The sequence below is a fragment of the Paramacrobiotus metropolitanus genome, unplaced genomic scaffold (assembly GCF_019649055.1).
Source record: "Paramacrobiotus metropolitanus isolate TYO unplaced genomic scaffold, Prichtersi_v1.0 Parri_scaffold0000064, whole genome shotgun sequence".
Lineage (NCBI taxonomy): Eukaryota > Metazoa > Tardigrada > Eutardigrada > Parachela > Macrobiotidae > Paramacrobiotus > Paramacrobiotus metropolitanus.
The window spans coordinates 261,092-279,539 of NW_026570284.1; the positions used below are offsets into that span (position 1 = coordinate 261,092).

Consider the following 18,448-nt stretch of genomic DNA (forward strand, 5'->3'; position numbering starts at 1 on the left):
ATATGCGAATGCGAATAGTGACGACGAGTACTGTTATAGTGACGTCATGCTGTTAAAATCTGGATGTGCCGGAACGTCAAAGCAATGGCCCGCGCCAAAAGCACAGCGCATTTGAGGTCGGCCGCTTTTTTTCCCAGAATTCCCGCTTCAACTGAAGCAACCAACGAATGTGGCAACAATAACATCAACATGAAAATGCATGAGCTAAGATCTCCATTCCAGTGCAGCCTCGAAATCATTTCAAACGTTTAGCGTTAAGTGATTATATTAAAACTTGTAAGTTAAGTTCTTTTTCACCTACGCCGTAGATCATACGTTTTAATGTGACACTGCGATTACAGGTAAGCACTAACTGTGAAATTTTTTTGACGAGTTATGGGTTCAAAAAACTACTCTTCACCTTAAATGTTTATTGGTCGTTGTGCAACAAATCGCCGACAGTCATGATCATGTTTATTCTCGCCGTTCGACAATTTCAAACTTTCAGATTTTTTCGCGAGTGATGTCCAATAAAATTCCTCCTTATCCCTCATCCATTTATCCACACTTATCCCGCCCTACCGCTGAGTCATCATCATTCAGCACGTCGGAACACGATGCGCGCCAGACTGATCAACGCCGTCAAGAACTGCGACGAACGGAAGCTGGAGCGTCTGATACAGTGCGGCGCTGATCCCAGCAGTCTGTCCAGCGACGGGGACACGGCATTGCACGAAGCGGCCAAACATGACCACGCCAATCACCTCGTGGAATTACTGCTGCGCCGCGGCGCTAATCCCAACCAGCCCACGACCTCATCGCGGCATTTCACACCGGTGCATTACGCGTGTATCTACGATCAGCCCAACAATCTGCGCATCCTGCTGAGTTATGGCGGTGATTTGTACCGTAGATCCACGGATAATCTGACCGCGATGGACTATGCGCAGTTCAAGCGGCCGCATGTTATGGCGTTTCTTCGCGAGCATCTGAGTCGCCTGCATCGCGGGGCGAATGTGGAGCGCTCGTTAGATACCACTCAGTACCGCTCGTGTGTGGAATCACCGGAACGCAATGTTCGCGAAACACAGCTTCGTCGAAGCCGCAGTGAACACCGATCCCGAAGCGCCAATCGGTCAGCATTACGATCTCGCCAGCGCTGCTTCAGTCGGTCAGTGCTGGACAGTTCAACGGACAGTAGCGAAGGCAGAACTGCCGGTTTTCGACCGCAGGCTCATCCGTCATACCTTAAAGAAAAAGAAAAAAAATTTACTTCCGCTGAAGATGTTTGCGCAGACACGAAAAATCTCCCAACGGGCGCCGGTGTTTTGCCGCTTTCGCGTTCCTCGCGATCAACAGGTTATGAAAAATTCCCAGAAGTATACAGCGTGGGACCCACGAAACCTGCTCGACGATCCGTGCCGGAGGCTGCACTGAAAACACCACCGTGTCCGGATGTCACGCTGAGTGAAATGGCTGAGCTAGGCCGAATGACCGACAGCGAGCTGCGACAGGAACTGAAGAAGTACGGTTACGACGCCGGGCGGATGTGGGATTCGGCCGCTCGTATGGCATGTATCAAAGATTTAGCGGGTTTCAGGCGCAAAGCGTATGTGACCGCCAGTGTCGACGATTTTGGTCAGGAGATGCTCTCGGTCATCCGTGAGACATACTCCCGGAATTTATTATGGGAACTGGAGGATGCGTTTCTGGCTGCGTTTCCCCGGCAGAGCGATGTGTGTCAGTACGGGAATTATTTATTACTCGATCCGCAGATTACCCGTAATCTGCCGTATCAATTCGCCGAGACTAAACGACCGAATCTGGAAATGTTCTTCCGGGTATTTCTACGTGGGATTTTTTATATTGGAAGCATGAAGACGTCCCAGCGGCCCCATGAGCATTTGCGCTGGGCTAAACTGCAGATTGAACGGAATGGATCCAAATTGGGCGTGCAGAAACTGTGCCGTATCCGGTCAATTTGGAATAATCACTATGGTGTGGTGTTGCTCAACTGTTTCCCGTTCGTTCCCGAGAAAGAAGCCTTTACGCGTGAAACGCTGATGGTCGAAGCTGTTGGCTTGGAGAAGGTGACCAACGAACACTGGGGCACGCTGCATGGATCCGTTAAGAGTTGGCCGGAGAGCGACAGGCTGTTGTTAGGGAGTTATTTTCTCAAGAAGGCTTTTTATATCCTCCTGGAAAAAGGTGAACGGCAAATTTTTCGTGAAGAAATCTGAGAAGTATCGTTTCGGTGCAGCGGAAGTGCTTTTCTAGTTTTGTTTTCTAGTGCACAAGTAATTTCTACAGTTTGTTAGTTTATCTTCCTGACACGTTTCGTATTAAGGTTCAACTACAGTATTTCGTGCGTTGAATTGCTGTAATATTTATTTCGTCAGGAGTGTGAAACAGCAGTTTGTCAGATTTTCCTGTTTTGAGTTGTATTTTGTTTTTTTTTTGCGTCGCGAAATTTTGTGAATGCGTGGCTGAGCATGCCATTTTTACTTTCTTAGTTTTGAATGTCTTATTTGTATTTGAAGATGTTGCAATCTGGTTATGCAAAACGATCTTGCTTCTGAAAAAAAATATTGTCATACTTTAGCGTGACATTGTGATTTTAATCAAATTGGAAAACACACCTATTTCCACGGATTCCCTTCGACACTCGGATGATAATTGTCAGATTTTCATTTTTACCAAACATCTAGTTAGTTATTCGACATCGGTGCTGATTTTACACAGAACATGATCTCATTTCAGTTAAAAGAGTAAAAGAAACTAAATGAAAACCTATTATAAAAATCCAATTAAAACAATAAAATTTCGGCATAAGAAAATCACAGCAAGTGAAACTGTCAACAGAAACGGGGAAGATGTTAAGAGCCAGAACCAGGAAGAGCAACACAGGAGTCCAGATAGGCCCAGGCCATTTCACTGATTATAGTACGATCCGGAATACTCTGAGCCAGTCCATAAATAGCTGCCATACCGGTATCCTCCTTGGGAGGATTTTCCATAATGTTAGTTATACATTCTTGCAATTCCTGCAAAAACTTCTCCGCCACTCCGGGTTTGGTATGTCGCTTCGTGATGCAGACATGTATGCTGCTGGGAAACTGCAGAGCATTCAAATGCCATCCTCGAGCAGACATGGCGTCACTGAGAAGATACACATTGAAATCTTTGGAGCCCACTGCTATCACGCTGACCAGCGGGTCACCCAGGATGTAAATATTCTTCATTTTCTTCAGCGCTTCCTTAATTTTCCGTGTGGTTTCAATGGTTTCTTTCGTGGCTTTCACATAACCATCCTCTCCCATGTATAACATTACCGACCATGCTGAAGCAATGGATGCACCCACGCGACTTCCGCTCATGGTGGGCGATGCATAAATCCCACCTGGCCAATCTGGTGTTACGGAATACTGATGATGAAGATATGTGTGGTTCCTGTATAGGATGACCGAGGATCCTTTTGGTGCATATCCGTACTAAAAGAAGGTAAAATGTATACGAAATTGCGTAAAACTGTAAAGAAATAAATCACTCCATCCTAATCCTGGGTAAAGCGCAAATAAATTGCAACAGTAAAATTTCACAACACAAGTATGCAACTCTATAAAGTCAATCAAAACGATTACGATGAAACCATCGTCAAAATAATTCCATCTTCCGAAAAATCTCTACTTTAGCGTAAAACATACCTTGTGAGTATCGGCAGAAATGCTAGTCACTCCCTCCAGCCGGAAATCAAAGAGTTCAAGAGGATAACCAGCCTTTTCCATAAACGGAATTAAAAATCCTCCAAGACAGCTGTCCACGTGCACCGGTATTTTGTACTTCAATCCCAGTGCCGAAATTTCCCCAATTTGATCAATGATTCCGTGTGGGAAATGCGGTGCAGAACCCACAAGCTAGAAGTGTGACACGCTAGATAGAACCTCAGATTAGTGATAACTGGTGCAAGAAACAATACCATGCATGTTCTTCCATCAATCGCCTTTTTCATAGCTCGCAGATTGACCTGGCAAGTGGTGCTGTCCATCGGAATTTTTCGAACGCCCATGCACAAGTAATCCGCCGACTGTAAATACATCAGACAATGAAATACTCAAATCAGTTTCAGTAAAGGCTACGTGGAAACAGTTCAATTTGGTCTTTCCATATATCCTCTCAGTAAATGTGAATTCAAAGATACAGTACATATGCATTACTCGCTAACGCTTCAAAAGTTTTACCTTTTCGAACGCAGCATGTGCCGTTACGGGAACCACCCTAAAATCCACAGCGGAAAATGCGAATGCGTATTAATTGCAATAACAGAAATTTCGCACGACAAATAACGTTGTAAAGTATGCAAATCAATACTCTGATGCTCACATGACGGGTTTCTTTATTCCTCTTGCCAAGGCATAATCACGGTACGCTTTGCACGCCATAAAAATGCTTTCCGTGCCACCAGAAGTCATCTGCAAATATACCGAACGTCAAGCTCATATCCAGTCATTTAACTGCACAGTTTCGCACTTCGCAGTTTGTTAATATTTCCAAAACGTCTGATAAAACACAAACCGGGCATACACGGGCATACACATTTTCGGGCATACACAAACCAAACAGAGCATGTGCAATCCATAAACACATTCCTTACCGAGCCGCAAGTCTTCTCATCGCCATTAAACATGGTGCAGCACATTCGCACTACTTCGGATTCCATGTGCCGTACGGAAGGAAACACATCTGGATGCAGAGGATTGGACCAAGCGAACATGGGATAAATGGATGTGCTAAGTTTCGTTATCTCATCCGAGCCCGAGTATATGGCTCCGGATAGTTTGCTCCAGTCAGCTGATTCTGTTATTGAAACGTCAAGAATGTAACATATTATTATCGCGTCAAACAAAACAAATTTAGATCAACTGTCAGACGGCCTAAATGTCTTTGTAATCTGTAGAATCATCATGCTTTAAAGCATGCATTATGGACACATTCAGCTATCCAAAAACAAACACGAAAGACAAAATCTACCAGGAGCAATTAGAAATAGCTTACCTGTTTCTTTATACTTTTTGGCCAAAGCCAGAACTTCTTCCTGTCAACACAAACCACGTGTTAAATAATATTCGAACGCTCTACAACATAGAGCTAATCATAATAACATTGTTTACAGCTTATTCTAACTGAATACTGGGAACGTTTGCACGCATTACAGTGATTACACATACAAAAAACTATAAAAATAGCAGGATGATATATGCAAACTCATAGGATATCTTGCTTTTTCACGTTTTCACCGAGGTATCTGCATGGCGCACAAAAACAGCACAATTGAATTCAACTTGTGAATTAATTATTAATTAACTTACAGCTGATCTGGACTGCGGTAAAGCCCTAATCGACCCCAAATTTCTCGTTGGTGCCATCAGCTCGTTCTCCATACGTTTTTTCGATACATCGAATTCCTGGGAGATTTTATTGCGAACAGCCGGAATTCGACGCGCATTGCGAAGGACGAATTTCTTAGCGCGAAGAAAAAGGCCTGTAAGCAAAACACACAGACTCAACACTATGCAAATGATCTTAAAATTCTGCAGAAACGAGCATCAGCTACAAGAACCAGTACGGGCGGTACCCACGAGTAGAACGATTTTTAATAAAAAATACGACTGCACATACTTTCATCTTGAAACAAGAAATTGTAGCTGATTATCAGGATGACGGTGGCACACGACGAAGCCAACGAAATCATCCATGGTTCCCATCCTTCGAACAAGTGGTCCAGATAACCACCGATAACTTTATCCAGCAGCATTTCCAGTTGTCGCTGATCACATCAAGAAATACGGAAACCGAGAAAGGTATGACGACTGATGATTTTCTTGATCAAGTTATCCGAAGCGCCACGTCCGAGAACGTTCTCCCTTCATACGGACTCGAAGAGGGCAAAGCCTGGAAGTTTATCTCACGAGTCAACACTGTGGTATTCGATAGTCAATGTCTAAAAATAACTGCGATATGATAATCACAATGGCAGCGATAAAACCCTCAATGAAACAGGTGAGCACTACTGATAATGGTCAACGTCCGATACAGATGTTCAGTTGTTCACTTGACGAGCACTCAAAATGTACAGCAGGCTGATAAAGCTAATGCGAGTACAAACAATTTACTTTTAAAACTGAAATAAACCCACAATTAAGAATACATTAATTACTATAACCTTCGGTGCTTACAGCTCACTGATTTTCTGTTTTGCCTCCACGTGTAGTCAAAATAAAAGAATTTTTTGTGGAGTTCGCTTGAAATGCTGCAGCTGCTGCACTGCAGCATACAAACCGGAAGTACAGGTACAGTGCAGGCTCCAGCATCAAACCGGAAGTGCAATGCAGCCCGACCACAAGGGTGGTAGCCAATACCGCGGGTGTTTACGTCAGTTACCCGTAGAGTAGCCAGCTGATTTGACCAACACCACGAACAAACCACAACCCACAACACAACAGCCACAAAGCTGAAATTCGTTTTAATTTTTTTGGTTTGTCACCGTTTGTAGTTCTTTTCTACATTTTGTAGGAGATATTTGTAGTTCTTTTCTGACTAAGTCAAGTTTAAACCATGACTTTTTGCATACATTGCGCTGGTTAGGTACATAACAACATTTATCAGCAGTGGATCCAGGAGTTGCAAACTTGTGATGCATCATGGATAGCGCTCTATAGGTGTTTTATGCTGCCAAATCGAATCCACAGCGAGCGCAGATCGCTAAAAAGTTGCGGGTGAATTAACTGTTCCGCGAAATGATGACTGAAGATGAAAAGGAATCTCCGGACCCGTCATCTGAATCTCCGAGCAAGAAGCCCAAGCTCACCAACGCTAGTGCTCACGAGCTGCCCAGGATCGCGACACGCTCACTGTGGACCGCTGCAGCTGCTGTGTGTGATTATTCTCGCACTTCCAGCGAGACGTTTTGGACGGACCATATGGTCCGCGGAGGATCCGTGCCAGCGCCGTTTCCAGCGTCTTTTATTGCACACCGAACAGAAATTTTTAAGGCTCGAATACGCACGCTGGATCGAATGCATGCGCATCCGTCGGATTTCAAGCCGCGCAGTAGAGCTGCCAGCGATAGCCTGGTACAGTGCATAGAAGAAAATTGCAGTCACGCTGATTTGTTGCAATTCAGCTGCAACGCCGTGGAATTTGTTTGCAGGAAAAAACAGCTGGTCCTGCATTCAAGCTATCGCTAACATGTTCTTCCAGTATGCATATGTACCGCTTTGGGTAAGTACACCGCGTTTTATAACGAAAATATGGTTTAGACTTTTTATGGCGATTACGTTTTCTTGTGTGAATTGGATTTAATTTAATATGTTTATTCACGAATTCACGCGATATACGTAATTCAGCGATTTCAGTTTACTTTAGCATTCGAGGGATTTTTTCAATGCTTTACCTTTCATTTTATCTTAAATTTCACTAATTTGTCTGTAATGGAATGTTTTCGGCGTCGTATTGCTTTTCGTCGCTTACTGACAGCGTTTTACAGCTTAAAACAAAAATCTGTCTTTTTCTAGTGAATTGATTGGATCTCAGAAGCTGCGACGCTTATCGCGACTGTAAGTTCTGCTCGGAATCGCGCATTAACAATAAATTTTTTTGGAAAACGGGCCGTTGGCCATCACTTTGTATTACCTGTATTTTTTTAACTTCAGGCAAACTGTGCCACATTCAAACGGCACCGGATTGGCGCTGTGTAATATCTGCGCTCCAGCTACCAAATCAGAATCAGAACATCCTTCAAGCGGCCTGCCAACGAGACTCCACAGTGTGTTATTTGTTCCCCGGAAATTCCACAGCACCTTCTTTTGTACGAATTGCATTTTCGTTGTTAAGATTAAACCACGTCTTTTGTAACATTCATTCAGTTACAACAATAAAGCATAACAATTTTTATTTCAATTTTTTTCAAGGAATATGGTAAATGTTTGTCCAGTGCTTGATAGTTTGCACATTGCAGAATCGCACTGGAAGCACTCCACCTGATCATCCCGTAAACCATTGTGATTTGTTGATTTCGACCGAAACTCAGCAAAATAATAATCGCATATTGCGGTTTGCGAGTGCCGCGACGGGCAAGGAGATTCTGAAGATTTGGATCGCATCAACGTCACATTTTTTTGGGTTGGTGTGTTGTGCCGTGGATTTTACGAGCCGTTGAGAAATATTTTGCTTCTCCGATTAGAGATCTCGCTTTTCACCGAGAACCAGACAGCCTCTGCGTAAAGTCATCACTCTTTTCGTACCGCTCGCCAAATGCGGCACCGACTTTGGAAGGCAGCCCGCACCCCGAGAAACGCATTATAGTGATGTATTGGGATTTGTTTCCTTTGCGATACACAGGAGGCTTTGTTGTGAGTGATACAGTATTTGGGAAGGGGCTCACGGGGGTCGGAGATTTTGAGGACACATTGGCCGTATGTTATAAAGCGAATTCGAAAGAGTTTTTGGAGCTGTTTGATTTGAAACCGTTTCTCAAAAACGCACAAGTGAGTCTAGATAGTGGATACAAATATTGTGCAGTGCATTTGAGTTGTTTATACACCGTATGGTTTTTGCAGAATGTCAGTATTATTTATGGAGATAAGTGGAACGAGTTGAATTATTCTCAAAGCACCAGTGGAGATATTAAGACCGGTTGTTATCCTATGCTTTCGGAAAATCTCCGTGGTTATGGTTTGTTTGGATGCGGGATGCCTTTGACGTTTGGTTTTGAAGGTAAGAAGCTCATCTCATAAGTGTTTCATTACTATCGTTTCTCATTACCCTTGATCTTGTCACAGATAAACCACCTGTGTTGCTGAGGATTTATACCAGTCTGCATTTTTTATGTTTGTCGATGCATTTGCACCATTTCTTGGTTGCTGACAAAACCTTAAATGAGTTCTATTTCATCAACGCATCTACTGGACAGCGGGTGAGCCATGACATTTAACCAACATAATAAGCATTATTATTATTCATGAAGATCTCGGTTCAGTCACTGCTGAATAGCGGGGTAGATAACAGAATCAGCACAGGTATTTTTGCGATGGCTTAGCGATGCCGTAATAACACGTCATAATTTCATAACAATAACATAATAAGAAATGAGTCGTGAGATGTATGGCTTTAACAAATTGTACCTTTTTTCGATGTTGCAGGTGGATGGTCCGGTTTTACATGGTGACAGTTATTGCGATAGTCCGGCTCTCGAATTGTCCAGTTTGCTTCTTTTCGATGCGAAAGGGGAGCGTTTGGCTTTATGGAACGGGATGCGCTTGGTGTTAGTATTACAGATAAGCGTTACGGTTTTCTTGTGTTTTTCAAACATATTTTTATGCAAACGTTTTCAGTCGAATGATTTCAGACCTCCTTTATTACAGTATCTATGTGATACGGCGTTCTGGTCCCGAAAAGAAGTTAGTGTTGGAAGAAGATCGCTACGTTTATCCGCCCGACACAGTGGAAATTCAGGGCGACACTATTCACCAAGTGTGCTTAGTCCCCGCCAAACACAGTGATGCTGTGGTGGTGTTGCCCAAGCAAAGTGGAAACTGGGTAAAATACGGGAAACATGAAAATGCACTTATTCTTCTTAAATGCATCTTTGTACGAGGTCTTCCTAAGTACGATTGTTGCAGGCCTGTGATCTGGTCTCTTACTGCTACGATCTCGATATCCTGATGGTGATGTTTCAAAAAGATCTAACTGAACGAAAGGGAGCGCGTTGTTTGCTAACGTTGTTGGAGGGGAGTTCGGGTGATTTGTTGACTGTTGTGAATCTGTGTGCACATCGTTTACATCAAACGGTACGTACTGTGGTGGATATTCACAGGTTTTATTTAGTCTGTTTTAGTACAGTCTCCGAACTACAATTATAACTTAGCCTGCTTGTTATGCTTATCCTTGGATCACGTTGCAGTCTATAGAGTAGTCGGACTAAAAATTCTTACTTTGCTGTTAGGATCATAAAAGCGAGGTGGAGCTGGATGAGTACGGATTATCTCATTATTATGCCGATAACGGCGGCAGTCATACGCTGGACGTTTACACATTCCGGGAATTGGGTGATGATGAAAACCAGTGTTGCGTTTATAAAGTGAGGCTTAAACTTGCAGAATCCAGCCAGGATTCTGGTTATCGGTTGTTCATGTTTAGGTTTTCATTCCGCCATCCAGTGCTGCTGCGAAACAAAATCGATCCTCGTTGGAAGTTGGGAAATGGGTCGCGAACAACCTTTGATTTCAATTGTTATTGTTTTCGAATCTAAAACTGCAGTTGTAAATGGTTCTTGTTTTCTGGTTTTTGTTTTATTAGTCTTTTCTAGGTAACAGGAAATAAAGGAAGCTGTAAAAAATTGTACATGCTTGTATATTGTGCGCGGAACTGTGCGCTACTGTTGTTGTATCGAATAATTGCAGTATACCGTATTGTGTATCGAATTAAACCAGCGGCAGCCGGCACGATGAATGCGAATGATTGCGTATACAGTACGCCTGACTTTAATTACTTACGGATTTACAGTACAACGATGACTACAATCTCTCAGCGAAAAATGCTCCACTTCATCCTGGAGTTCACGGGAACCGAGAAACGCAGAAGGCGAAAAACAGTGCTCACTCTACATCGGAATAAGCGTTCGTTTTTGTTGTTTTTAATAATACAATAGCGCAAACTGTCAAAAATCACTTCCAAAATTTGGATAACCTAATAGTAGCATCATATACGCTATTCTAAATTATTAGTAATTGATTCATGCTTGACTTTCATTACTTCCGCAAAGAGATGCTGGCGACATCGTAATACTGCTGTTCACAGAAGTAGCGTCGCAAAATGGATGAACCTTCTTGGAGGCTTTCAGAGAATGATACGCTACCGCCATGATTGCAATAACGATTAACAATATACACACCAGGCTTCCCAAAATTATCATTATAATTACAGGATACTGTGACAAGAACTCTTTTCCGGTTTGGCCAGTGGTTATGGCATCCTTTGCGTTCCATAGTGCCGGGAAAGGTGTATTGAATTTAATGTGAACGGATGCTGGAACGAAAAAAACCGTCATAATTACACACCACACATGCACTTTTGTGTTAAACACTACACAATTTTGGCATCGGGAATATTACTGTATTTACAGATGTCACCGCAACGAAGCGACTGATAACAAGCCAATGGTCGATGACCTTTCGTTAAGCGTTGCCGGTTGACAGCATTAACAGGATTAATTAATACGCGAATATCAGCTTATAGTACGCCGCATACACATACCAATATCCTGCATCGAGTCAACCGGTAATTTCATGGACGACCGCACTGTCCGCTTGTTGCGTATGGAGTCAAGGGCGACAACACGGAGCGAGAACTCCGCACCAGCTTCCTCCAGTAGGGCCGTCAGGTTGTCGGCTCGGATCACCATCGTCTGGTTGATGCCTTCATTGGGCTCGAGGATCATCAGCGGTTTAACGTAGCTGGACTGGCTGATATTGGATTCGATAAAGGCTACGAAAGCGGCATTATCGGACGTGTCCTGATCCACAACGGTCAGCTGGACGAGATCAACGTAGGGTGCGGAAAGTACGGTGGGCAGTAAATCGATTTCTTTGGATACCATTGATTCTAGAAATCTTGGTCCTAAAAATATATTGATAATTTACTTCCTAAAAAATTAAAGAAATTACAGTTGATTATAAATCTTGTTTGTACAATTCAGTTCAAGAAATCTGTAAAGACACAGACTGTAGTTTTTAAAAAATCGAAAACTGATACCATTGTCATTCACATCTTCCACGTAAATTCGCACAGCAGCTTTGGCAACTCTTGATGGATCATTATCTTGTGTTGCCTAAAACAAATTCAATTTGTTCAATAAAAAAACTTTGGCATATCCACAGAGTCATGCTGCATAGTTTTGTATTGTTGTATTGCTTACAGAAACGATCATATTAATGTAGCCGGATAAAGCCGACGGTAGCTGCTCACGGTCAATTGCGGTCAATAGCGATATTGTACCGGATGTATAGTCAATGGTGAAATGTTTGATGAAAGACTGTAATCCGTCGGAAATATCATATTTCAAACTTTCTGCAACGGAAATAGCAAAACATATGAACGAATGTGTACTATTGACTGGATCACCGAAAAGAATTTTCTAAATACATTAGATTTTAGATACCGCAAAAAGAAGTTTTTTTACCATACGCATAATTATAAGAGTACAGAAATTTAAAAATTATGCATTCGTGTCATAAACAATCTTCACTGAATTTTGTGGTTGGTTTCCGACCTCCATGCCGGTTTAGTAAGTATTCAGCGGTACTGGAACAGACATGCAACAAGTTACTGTTATATATTATACGTACCATTGATTCCCACATCCCCGTCCCACGCATGGACGGTCAAAATTGGCTTGAACTCCTAGAAAATTCAAATTTACGTGCGTATAACTTGTGTACGTATAACTGCTATAAAAATATAAAACAGCTACCAGAAAGCAAAAGGAACAGAGTGTAGGATTATTACGTTCCCTTTACTTTCTGCATCACTTTCCATCTGAATTCGTGTTATAATATTTGATCAGGTGTTGACAAACACCGGCTCCCATTATCAGCGAAGTGTATAACTTCTGCGTATGTAAGAGTACTTAATTTACTTACATCAGTTTCTTCGATAATGGTGGCTTCGTAAAAATCCTTCTCGAACACCGGATTCTGGTCATCCTCGTCGATAACGAAAATTGTCACCGTGGTATAGTTTGACCTTGGAGGTTCTCCTCCATCCTTGGCGGTGATATTCAAACGGAAAATATGTGGACCGGATTCATAATCCAGTTTACGTTGTAGAATTATAGTGCCCTCCAACGGATTGGGCACACCGAAATACTGCAGTTCGTTTCCGCCCTGCAAATTAGCGAAATGCAATTAGGAATAATTGCTGTATCTGTACTAGTGCGCGCAGAAAGGTATTGCCAGCTCGACAACAACACCGTAGTTAATTATGCACAACATATTTTTACGGATTATAAATTAGTGAACAAAGTAGTTGTTCAAAAACAAAACTTCAGTATACATAAACATTATCATTATCATCAAACTAACTGGAATCTGAATTGCGTTGGTTAATTATAAACTAATCTTATAAGCTAAACATCCAAATTTTAATTGGCACCATGTACAGGGTATGTGAAGCATTTTCCCTGCGAGCTTATGAAATTACCAATGAGTTACGTTTAACGATGTCAACGTGTACTATTGCACTATTCAGCACTGGTCAGCGCGTACCGTAATGGCATACTGAATTTCCGTGTTGGCTGTATTGGGTAAGTCTTTGTCGAACGCCGTAACACCCTCCAGAACTGTCAGTCCCACGCCGTGAAATTCACTAATATGCGCTTCATAGGGATAATCATAGAAAACTGGTGCATGGTCATTAATATCGATAACCGTAATGATAAAGGGCAAGGTCGTGAAGCTGCCGCTTGGACCGGTACATTGAAGTTGAAAATTGAGATCTTTGATGTGGGGCTGCAAACAGTTGCTTATACCGGTATATCCGATTGCGATGAAATTAGTTATGTGACACCAAAATTATGCTAACGTGAGAAAATAATATCCCTAGCGTTAATCTGCAATTAAATTTCATAGAGCTTACCAGTAAAGATGTAAGCTTTTCCTGTGTTCTAATCTCAACGGAAACGTTATTCCGCACCACGACGGTGAAAAGTTTCGTAACAATGTCGTTGTCGGTGGGGACGAGCGTAATTCGGAAAACAATTTTTGCATCAACTTGAGCAATCACTTTACCTGAAACCATTAACTTTTTAGTGAAACAAATTAGGCTGAACCTATGTGATTCTCTTTGAATATGTATTTAAAATAAAATGCATCGAAAATTTTTACCAGTGGGAACGTCTTCCGGCACACTCAAAAATGCGCTGGTAAATATTTCCGTTGTATTCGGATTGTAAAATAAGCAGTCTGCAAAAAAGTCAAACATTCTAAAGTTTTCGATCGATGCCCTACTATCTCGAATTTGATTTTGTTCGTCGAATGATTATTTAAAAACATCCTACACAGGAGACGGTAAATAACAGCGACAACACAACTACTCTGTCTTTTATTTATTTTCTAGTTTGTCAACAGATCATGACGCCAGACACGGATTACTGTCAACAAATCATTAAGAAACGCACCAAGATCACGACAGTAAAGTCACATACGGCACACGAATGCACGTTAGCTTACCCTGACAAACTGCCGCGGTGCACAACATCGACAATGTCCAGAAACGGATTAACATCACGTTTACGTCGCCGGTTGAACCGGCATCACGCACTCTTCCGAATTACTATATAAAAAAAAGGGAAACATTGGTGGCTAAAAATAAAAAAACTCAAAGGAATTATAGGTATGCGAAAAATACGGTTTAGCGATTCATTATTCCTGTAATATAATCAAACTTACTTTCGGACAGCCTGCTCGCATACTCAAGAAGTCGAAGTGATTGACGCAGAGGAAATGAACAAAGTATTGAATATGTGCGTAACTGCGTATTCCACAAATCAAACGATGAACAGGTGAATACATTCAGAGGAGCTGAATTCCATTATTTTAACGTGTTGCACGAAAGTATTTCACTTTAGCCGGAATTTTTCCGCTTTTGTTGTACTACCGGCAACAGACTAAATTTTACACACCGTAACTGCAGTTATGCCGGTAAAACATACGCACACTGCTCTTGAGCATCGAAACACACACGTAAGCTGCAATACCAACCGGATGTGCAGGATCATCACAACCGAACTGCCGGTACCGTATTTTACCTTCACAAGTGACCACGTTGTTTGTTATGGTAGTACGTGCACCATCGGATCTCTCGTTAACAGCTGATCAATCCAAAAGAACCAAAACCGGATTGGTTTATCATGATTAAAGCAAAATACAGGAGTTTAGAGTAAACGATATTACCAAATGCAATACCAATGGAAACTCTCGAAAAATCCTTTCTTATACAATTAGCATTTATCCAGACAGAAATTTATTTTCTCTCTGCTTTTGTCTAACACTTGTTGGGTTGTTTAAACCGGAAACGCTTAAGAAACGTAGTTCGAAATTTGATCTGCCGGGATTGATAAGAGGAAAAGTGGGACAATACACGCAGATTCCAAAGAAAACTTTGAATATTGGACGTTAATCTATTCACCTATTTGTAAGAGCCATGTAAGTTGTAAACCGGAAGAATGTCTAACGCAACTTGATCAAGAAAATCAGAGCAACTTACAAATCAAGAAAACCGCACGTTGTTTCCATAAATATCTCACAATAAAGCACAAATAAGCCGGTTTGCTTTTGATGAATATTCCTAAACCATTCGGAGACTCATTCAAAGCAGAGTCAAATCTTAATACAAAGTACATGTAAAACTTAACATAGACCGATTACTATACCATCACAGGTTGTGCGCTACGCCAGCAGAACGGCGCGTATACATCAGCTATAAATAACAATAATCGTTATGGAAAAAAGGGCCATCCGTTTACCCTTCACAGTAATGAAATGGAAATTACTCACAGGACAATTTTCAAACACAAGTGATGATTGAGGTGAAGTATTTCCCAGCTTCACCGTTGTCGGCACTCCACAACGAGCGGCCTCATTTCCATTCCGGAAAATAATCACAACTCCTCCAGGATTCAGTTCACATTGTCCTGCACTTCCGGCGCAATTTGGGGAACGGGGATTTGGGGATCGCCGAGAGGATTCGGCTGTTGGACACCCAAGACCAGTCGCTCGTCATTGACACCTGCCCGGTCTAATGCTTTTTTGATGGCATCCAGCAAGTATCGCTTCCAGAATATGATGGCAAAGGCGGCCAAGACGATTATGTTGGAAATCATGTAGATCAAACTGTTCTGCTTCCTCAATTCAAAATGGCTCAGTATTCCTTCGTTCAATCCAGTAATATTCTGCGTGTGTGGAATGTATTTTACATCTGAAAAATTCACTTTAGTCAATCAACAAGACAAGCAAGCACGCACTTCGAGAATGCGACAACGACCGAGTTGCCCAGATATACAACTGAATTTATACGGCAGTAAAACAAAAACCAAGAAAATATTCTATTACGTTAAAATAAATAACAAATTTTATAAGTCGATTTACAGTCAGTAAAGACAGATGAACATACTCGGCTAACTTAACGATATACAAATAATCGACTACAGTTTTACCAGTATAAGCCATAATGAATGCTCGGATAGTATCGCGAGCATCGGTTTTCGGGATAGTCCAGCCAGTAATAAACCGTTTCTCGTAAAAGAGTACAACCACTGGAACACCCATTATTCCATAGTGTCCGGCTACCCTGTATAAGCAGAACCAAGATTAACAAACTGCACACTACATGTACGCGTAAAAAAAGTATGTAGTCTGCACTCTACTATGTGACATTCAAATGGTTACGCACAATAAAAGTTATAATTACCATTTTTAACACTATTCAACCTGAAATTTTGCAAAATATGATGACAATACCGGAATTCACGTACCCTGGGGTTCTGTCGGTGTCCACAGCCAGAAATCTAATCTCCGGGAAATATACGGCTGCCGAATGCATGACAGGAGCTGCGCGATAACAGTAGGGACAAGTGCCAGAATAAAAGAAGACGACGGTGCACACTTGGTTACTGGCGGTGTCGTTGAGCACATCTTGGAGTTGGTAACCAGGGATAACACTCAAATGACCAGAGTCTTTGGAATAAATACTGGCGCAGCTCAAACGGGTCTTGTTGGATTGATATAAATATAAAATCGATCGCGCCTGCCATCCTGAAATATTAAAATCACCTTACTTAGTACTGCAGTCAAGTAACACAGTCGTAATTCTTCGAATTTGTAAGCTACAGCTTGCAACTAATCGGCGGTCGACAGCATCGTTTACGCAGAAAAGACTGAAAAATATTAAATGTGAAAAAAGCAAAGCAAGCTAGCAGACTTTGCTAAGAATTTGGATGTTTAATTTCATACGGCAAATATCACGCGAGAAAAAAATCTAATTTCATCAAACAGCACCAAAGCTCTGATGTTATTTTAAGAATTAAGACGTAAACATTATTTCAAAATAATTTGTTGCATAATTTTTAGTAAGGTAAAAACGGTGATAAGTAATAACTGTAAAATTTACTAATACTACAGTACAACAAAAAAGAGAAAAAATACAGAAGAAATGAAAAGCCAAACTTTCAGTACCTGTGGAAAAATCCAGCGGATCAGGCTGCGACGTACACGTATCATCCTGCGTCACGCCGACAATCTTCAGGAAGCGCTCCTTCGTGGGAGCGGACCAGTGGCGCGGGAAGAAATCCGCGGCCCACTTCATGAACTGCACGGATTCCGCGTTGTTCACCTGGCTGAGCGTGGACGCCACGGGCAACGAACGCAGCGCTTTCTCCCGGATAGACGCGTTGGCTTCAGCCGTGGCCTCCGCCATGGCATCGCTGTCACAACGGTCCTCGGCGGATTCACCATCCCCCAGCAGGCTGGAATTCGTGTAGCTGCGGATCAACTGGGCGAAATTTCCCTGCGCGCTGACGCAGTGGCCATCATCGATTTCTTCGGAAGTGCTGTTGGCCGAGGCATTCACGGCAACGGTGGTGTTGGGGGGACTGCTGGGAGCGGAGTCGGAAACGCTGTCATCCGACTCGGAGGCAAAGGGGGAGAAGGCGAAGGCGAAGAGGATTAAAATCCCTGCCAAGAAAAACAGCAAATCATCACCATAAATGATAAATATACTGCAGCTAGTAATATTCGCGGTTCGTTAGACGTAATATCATGCGGCAGTAATATCATGCAGTAATATCATAGAATAACATGGCAGTAATATCATGCGCAGATTCTTACATATGAGATTACTATGTCTGGCTAAAAGTTCCCACAACATGGTGAATGCGAACTAAGAGATCCCTGGACCTTGATTTTTGAAATGCACTGAAAGGACTCAGAGGAGGCAACAGGCGCGTTATTCCAAATTACAGTAAGTCAACCCATTTCCATAATTATGACTGCCAAGAATGCAAGATGCGGATCAAAACAGGAGTTCTGTTTACAAGCACTCCGAAGTGGTAAGAACTGATAAGTCACAAATATATCTTCTTGCAATTCAAAAGTGCATATTCCAGCACCTGCAGATTCTAATAGATAAAGAGAGTAGATCCTAAATTTTGATTCTATAATTACGATGAGCATATGAATTTTACGTAAGTCGCAGGCTCGCAGCCAGCGTTCATCTCGAATTTAGGTTCAGTTGGTACGAAACCGTCGCCCAGTGGAGATTTAGGTATCCTTTCCGCTTTTAATAATTATTCTTTAGACAGTGTGGATAGTACGCTGTTAAATCTCGCAGCTGTCTAACAAATTGACAACCGTTAAAAAGT

The 18,448-nt window shown here is 42.1% G+C and overlaps 5 protein-coding genes across 7 annotated transcripts; 2 read left to right on the top strand and 3 right to left on the bottom strand.

Moving 5' to 3' along the window:
• Positions 1 to 214: 214 nt before the first annotated feature.
• On the top strand, positions 215 to 2,491 carry LOC129593924 (ankyrin repeat and LEM domain-containing protein 1-like). Its single transcript, XM_055490435.1, has 2 exons — positions 215 to 341; positions 488 to 2,491. Exon 2 carries the CDS (start codon positions 597 to 599, stop codon positions 2,217 to 2,219), a length of 1,623 nt encoding a protein of 540 aa, XP_055346410.1. The 5' UTR covers positions 215 to 341; positions 488 to 596; the 3' UTR covers positions 2,220 to 2,491.
• A 96-nt stretch (positions 2,492 to 2,587) lies between these two features.
• Positions 2,588 to 6,247, bottom strand: LOC129593804 (sphingosine-1-phosphate lyase 1-like). Its single transcript, XM_055490270.1, has 9 exons — positions 5,656 to 6,247; positions 5,346 to 5,518; positions 5,032 to 5,071; positions 4,631 to 4,833; positions 4,360 to 4,448; positions 4,218 to 4,254; positions 3,956 to 4,063; positions 3,684 to 3,893; positions 2,588 to 3,470 (listed from the first exon to the last, which is right to left on the bottom strand). Exons 1-9 carry the CDS (start codon positions 5,789 to 5,791, stop codon positions 2,856 to 2,858), a joined length of 1,611 nt encoding a protein of 536 aa, XP_055346245.1. The 5' UTR covers positions 5,792 to 6,247; the 3' UTR covers positions 2,588 to 2,855.
• On the top strand, positions 6,146 to 10,451 carry LOC129593803 (uncharacterized). 3 transcript variants are annotated; one of them, XM_055490269.1, is made up of 14 exons: positions 6,146 to 6,326; positions 6,696 to 7,109; positions 7,187 to 7,257; positions 7,551 to 7,592; positions 7,689 to 7,835; positions 7,987 to 8,157; positions 8,219 to 8,522; positions 8,595 to 8,751; positions 8,817 to 8,950; positions 9,177 to 9,298; positions 9,399 to 9,573; positions 9,657 to 9,824; positions 9,980 to 10,114; positions 10,174 to 10,451. In XM_055490269.1, exons 2-14 carry the CDS (start codon positions 6,774 to 6,776, stop codon positions 10,255 to 10,257), a joined length of 2,046 nt encoding a protein of 681 aa, XP_055346244.1. In that variant the 5' UTR covers positions 6,146 to 6,326; positions 6,696 to 6,773; the 3' UTR covers positions 10,258 to 10,451. The 3 variants fall into 3 exon arrangements, with proteins under 3 accessions (XP_055346244.1, XP_055346243.1, XP_055346242.1); XM_055490268.1 differs by lacking the exon at positions 6,146 to 6,326 and having other exon boundaries at positions 6,485 to 7,109; positions 7,689 to 7,842; positions 7,994 to 8,157; XM_055490267.1 differs by lacking the exon at positions 6,146 to 6,326 and having other exon boundaries at positions 6,485 to 7,109.
• Positions 10,452 to 10,768: 317 nt separating this feature from the next.
• LOC129593836 (protocadherin Fat 1-like) lies at positions 10,769 to 15,319 on the bottom strand. Its single transcript, XM_055490311.1, has 11 exons — positions 15,298 to 15,319; positions 14,262 to 14,364; positions 13,917 to 13,994; positions 13,669 to 13,820; positions 13,299 to 13,541; positions 12,675 to 12,917; positions 12,381 to 12,435; positions 11,951 to 12,102; positions 11,788 to 11,863; positions 11,290 to 11,652; positions 10,769 to 11,061 (listed from the first exon to the last, which is right to left on the bottom strand). The coding sequence occupies exons 2-11, from the start codon at positions 14,314 to 14,316 to the stop codon at positions 10,769 to 10,771; spliced, it is 1,710 nt and encodes a 569-aa protein (XP_055346286.1). The 5' UTR covers positions 14,317 to 14,364; positions 15,298 to 15,319.
• On the bottom strand, positions 15,301 to 18,253 carry LOC129593876 (uncharacterized). Its single transcript, XM_055490364.1, has 5 exons — positions 17,916 to 18,253; positions 17,265 to 17,762; positions 16,565 to 16,844; positions 16,247 to 16,380; positions 15,301 to 16,008 (listed from the first exon to the last, which is right to left on the bottom strand). Exons 1-5 carry the CDS (start codon positions 17,953 to 17,955, stop codon positions 15,710 to 15,712), a joined length of 1,251 nt encoding a protein of 416 aa, XP_055346339.1. The 5' UTR covers positions 17,956 to 18,253; the 3' UTR covers positions 15,301 to 15,709.
• Between the last annotated feature and the right edge of the window lie 195 nt (positions 18,254 to 18,448).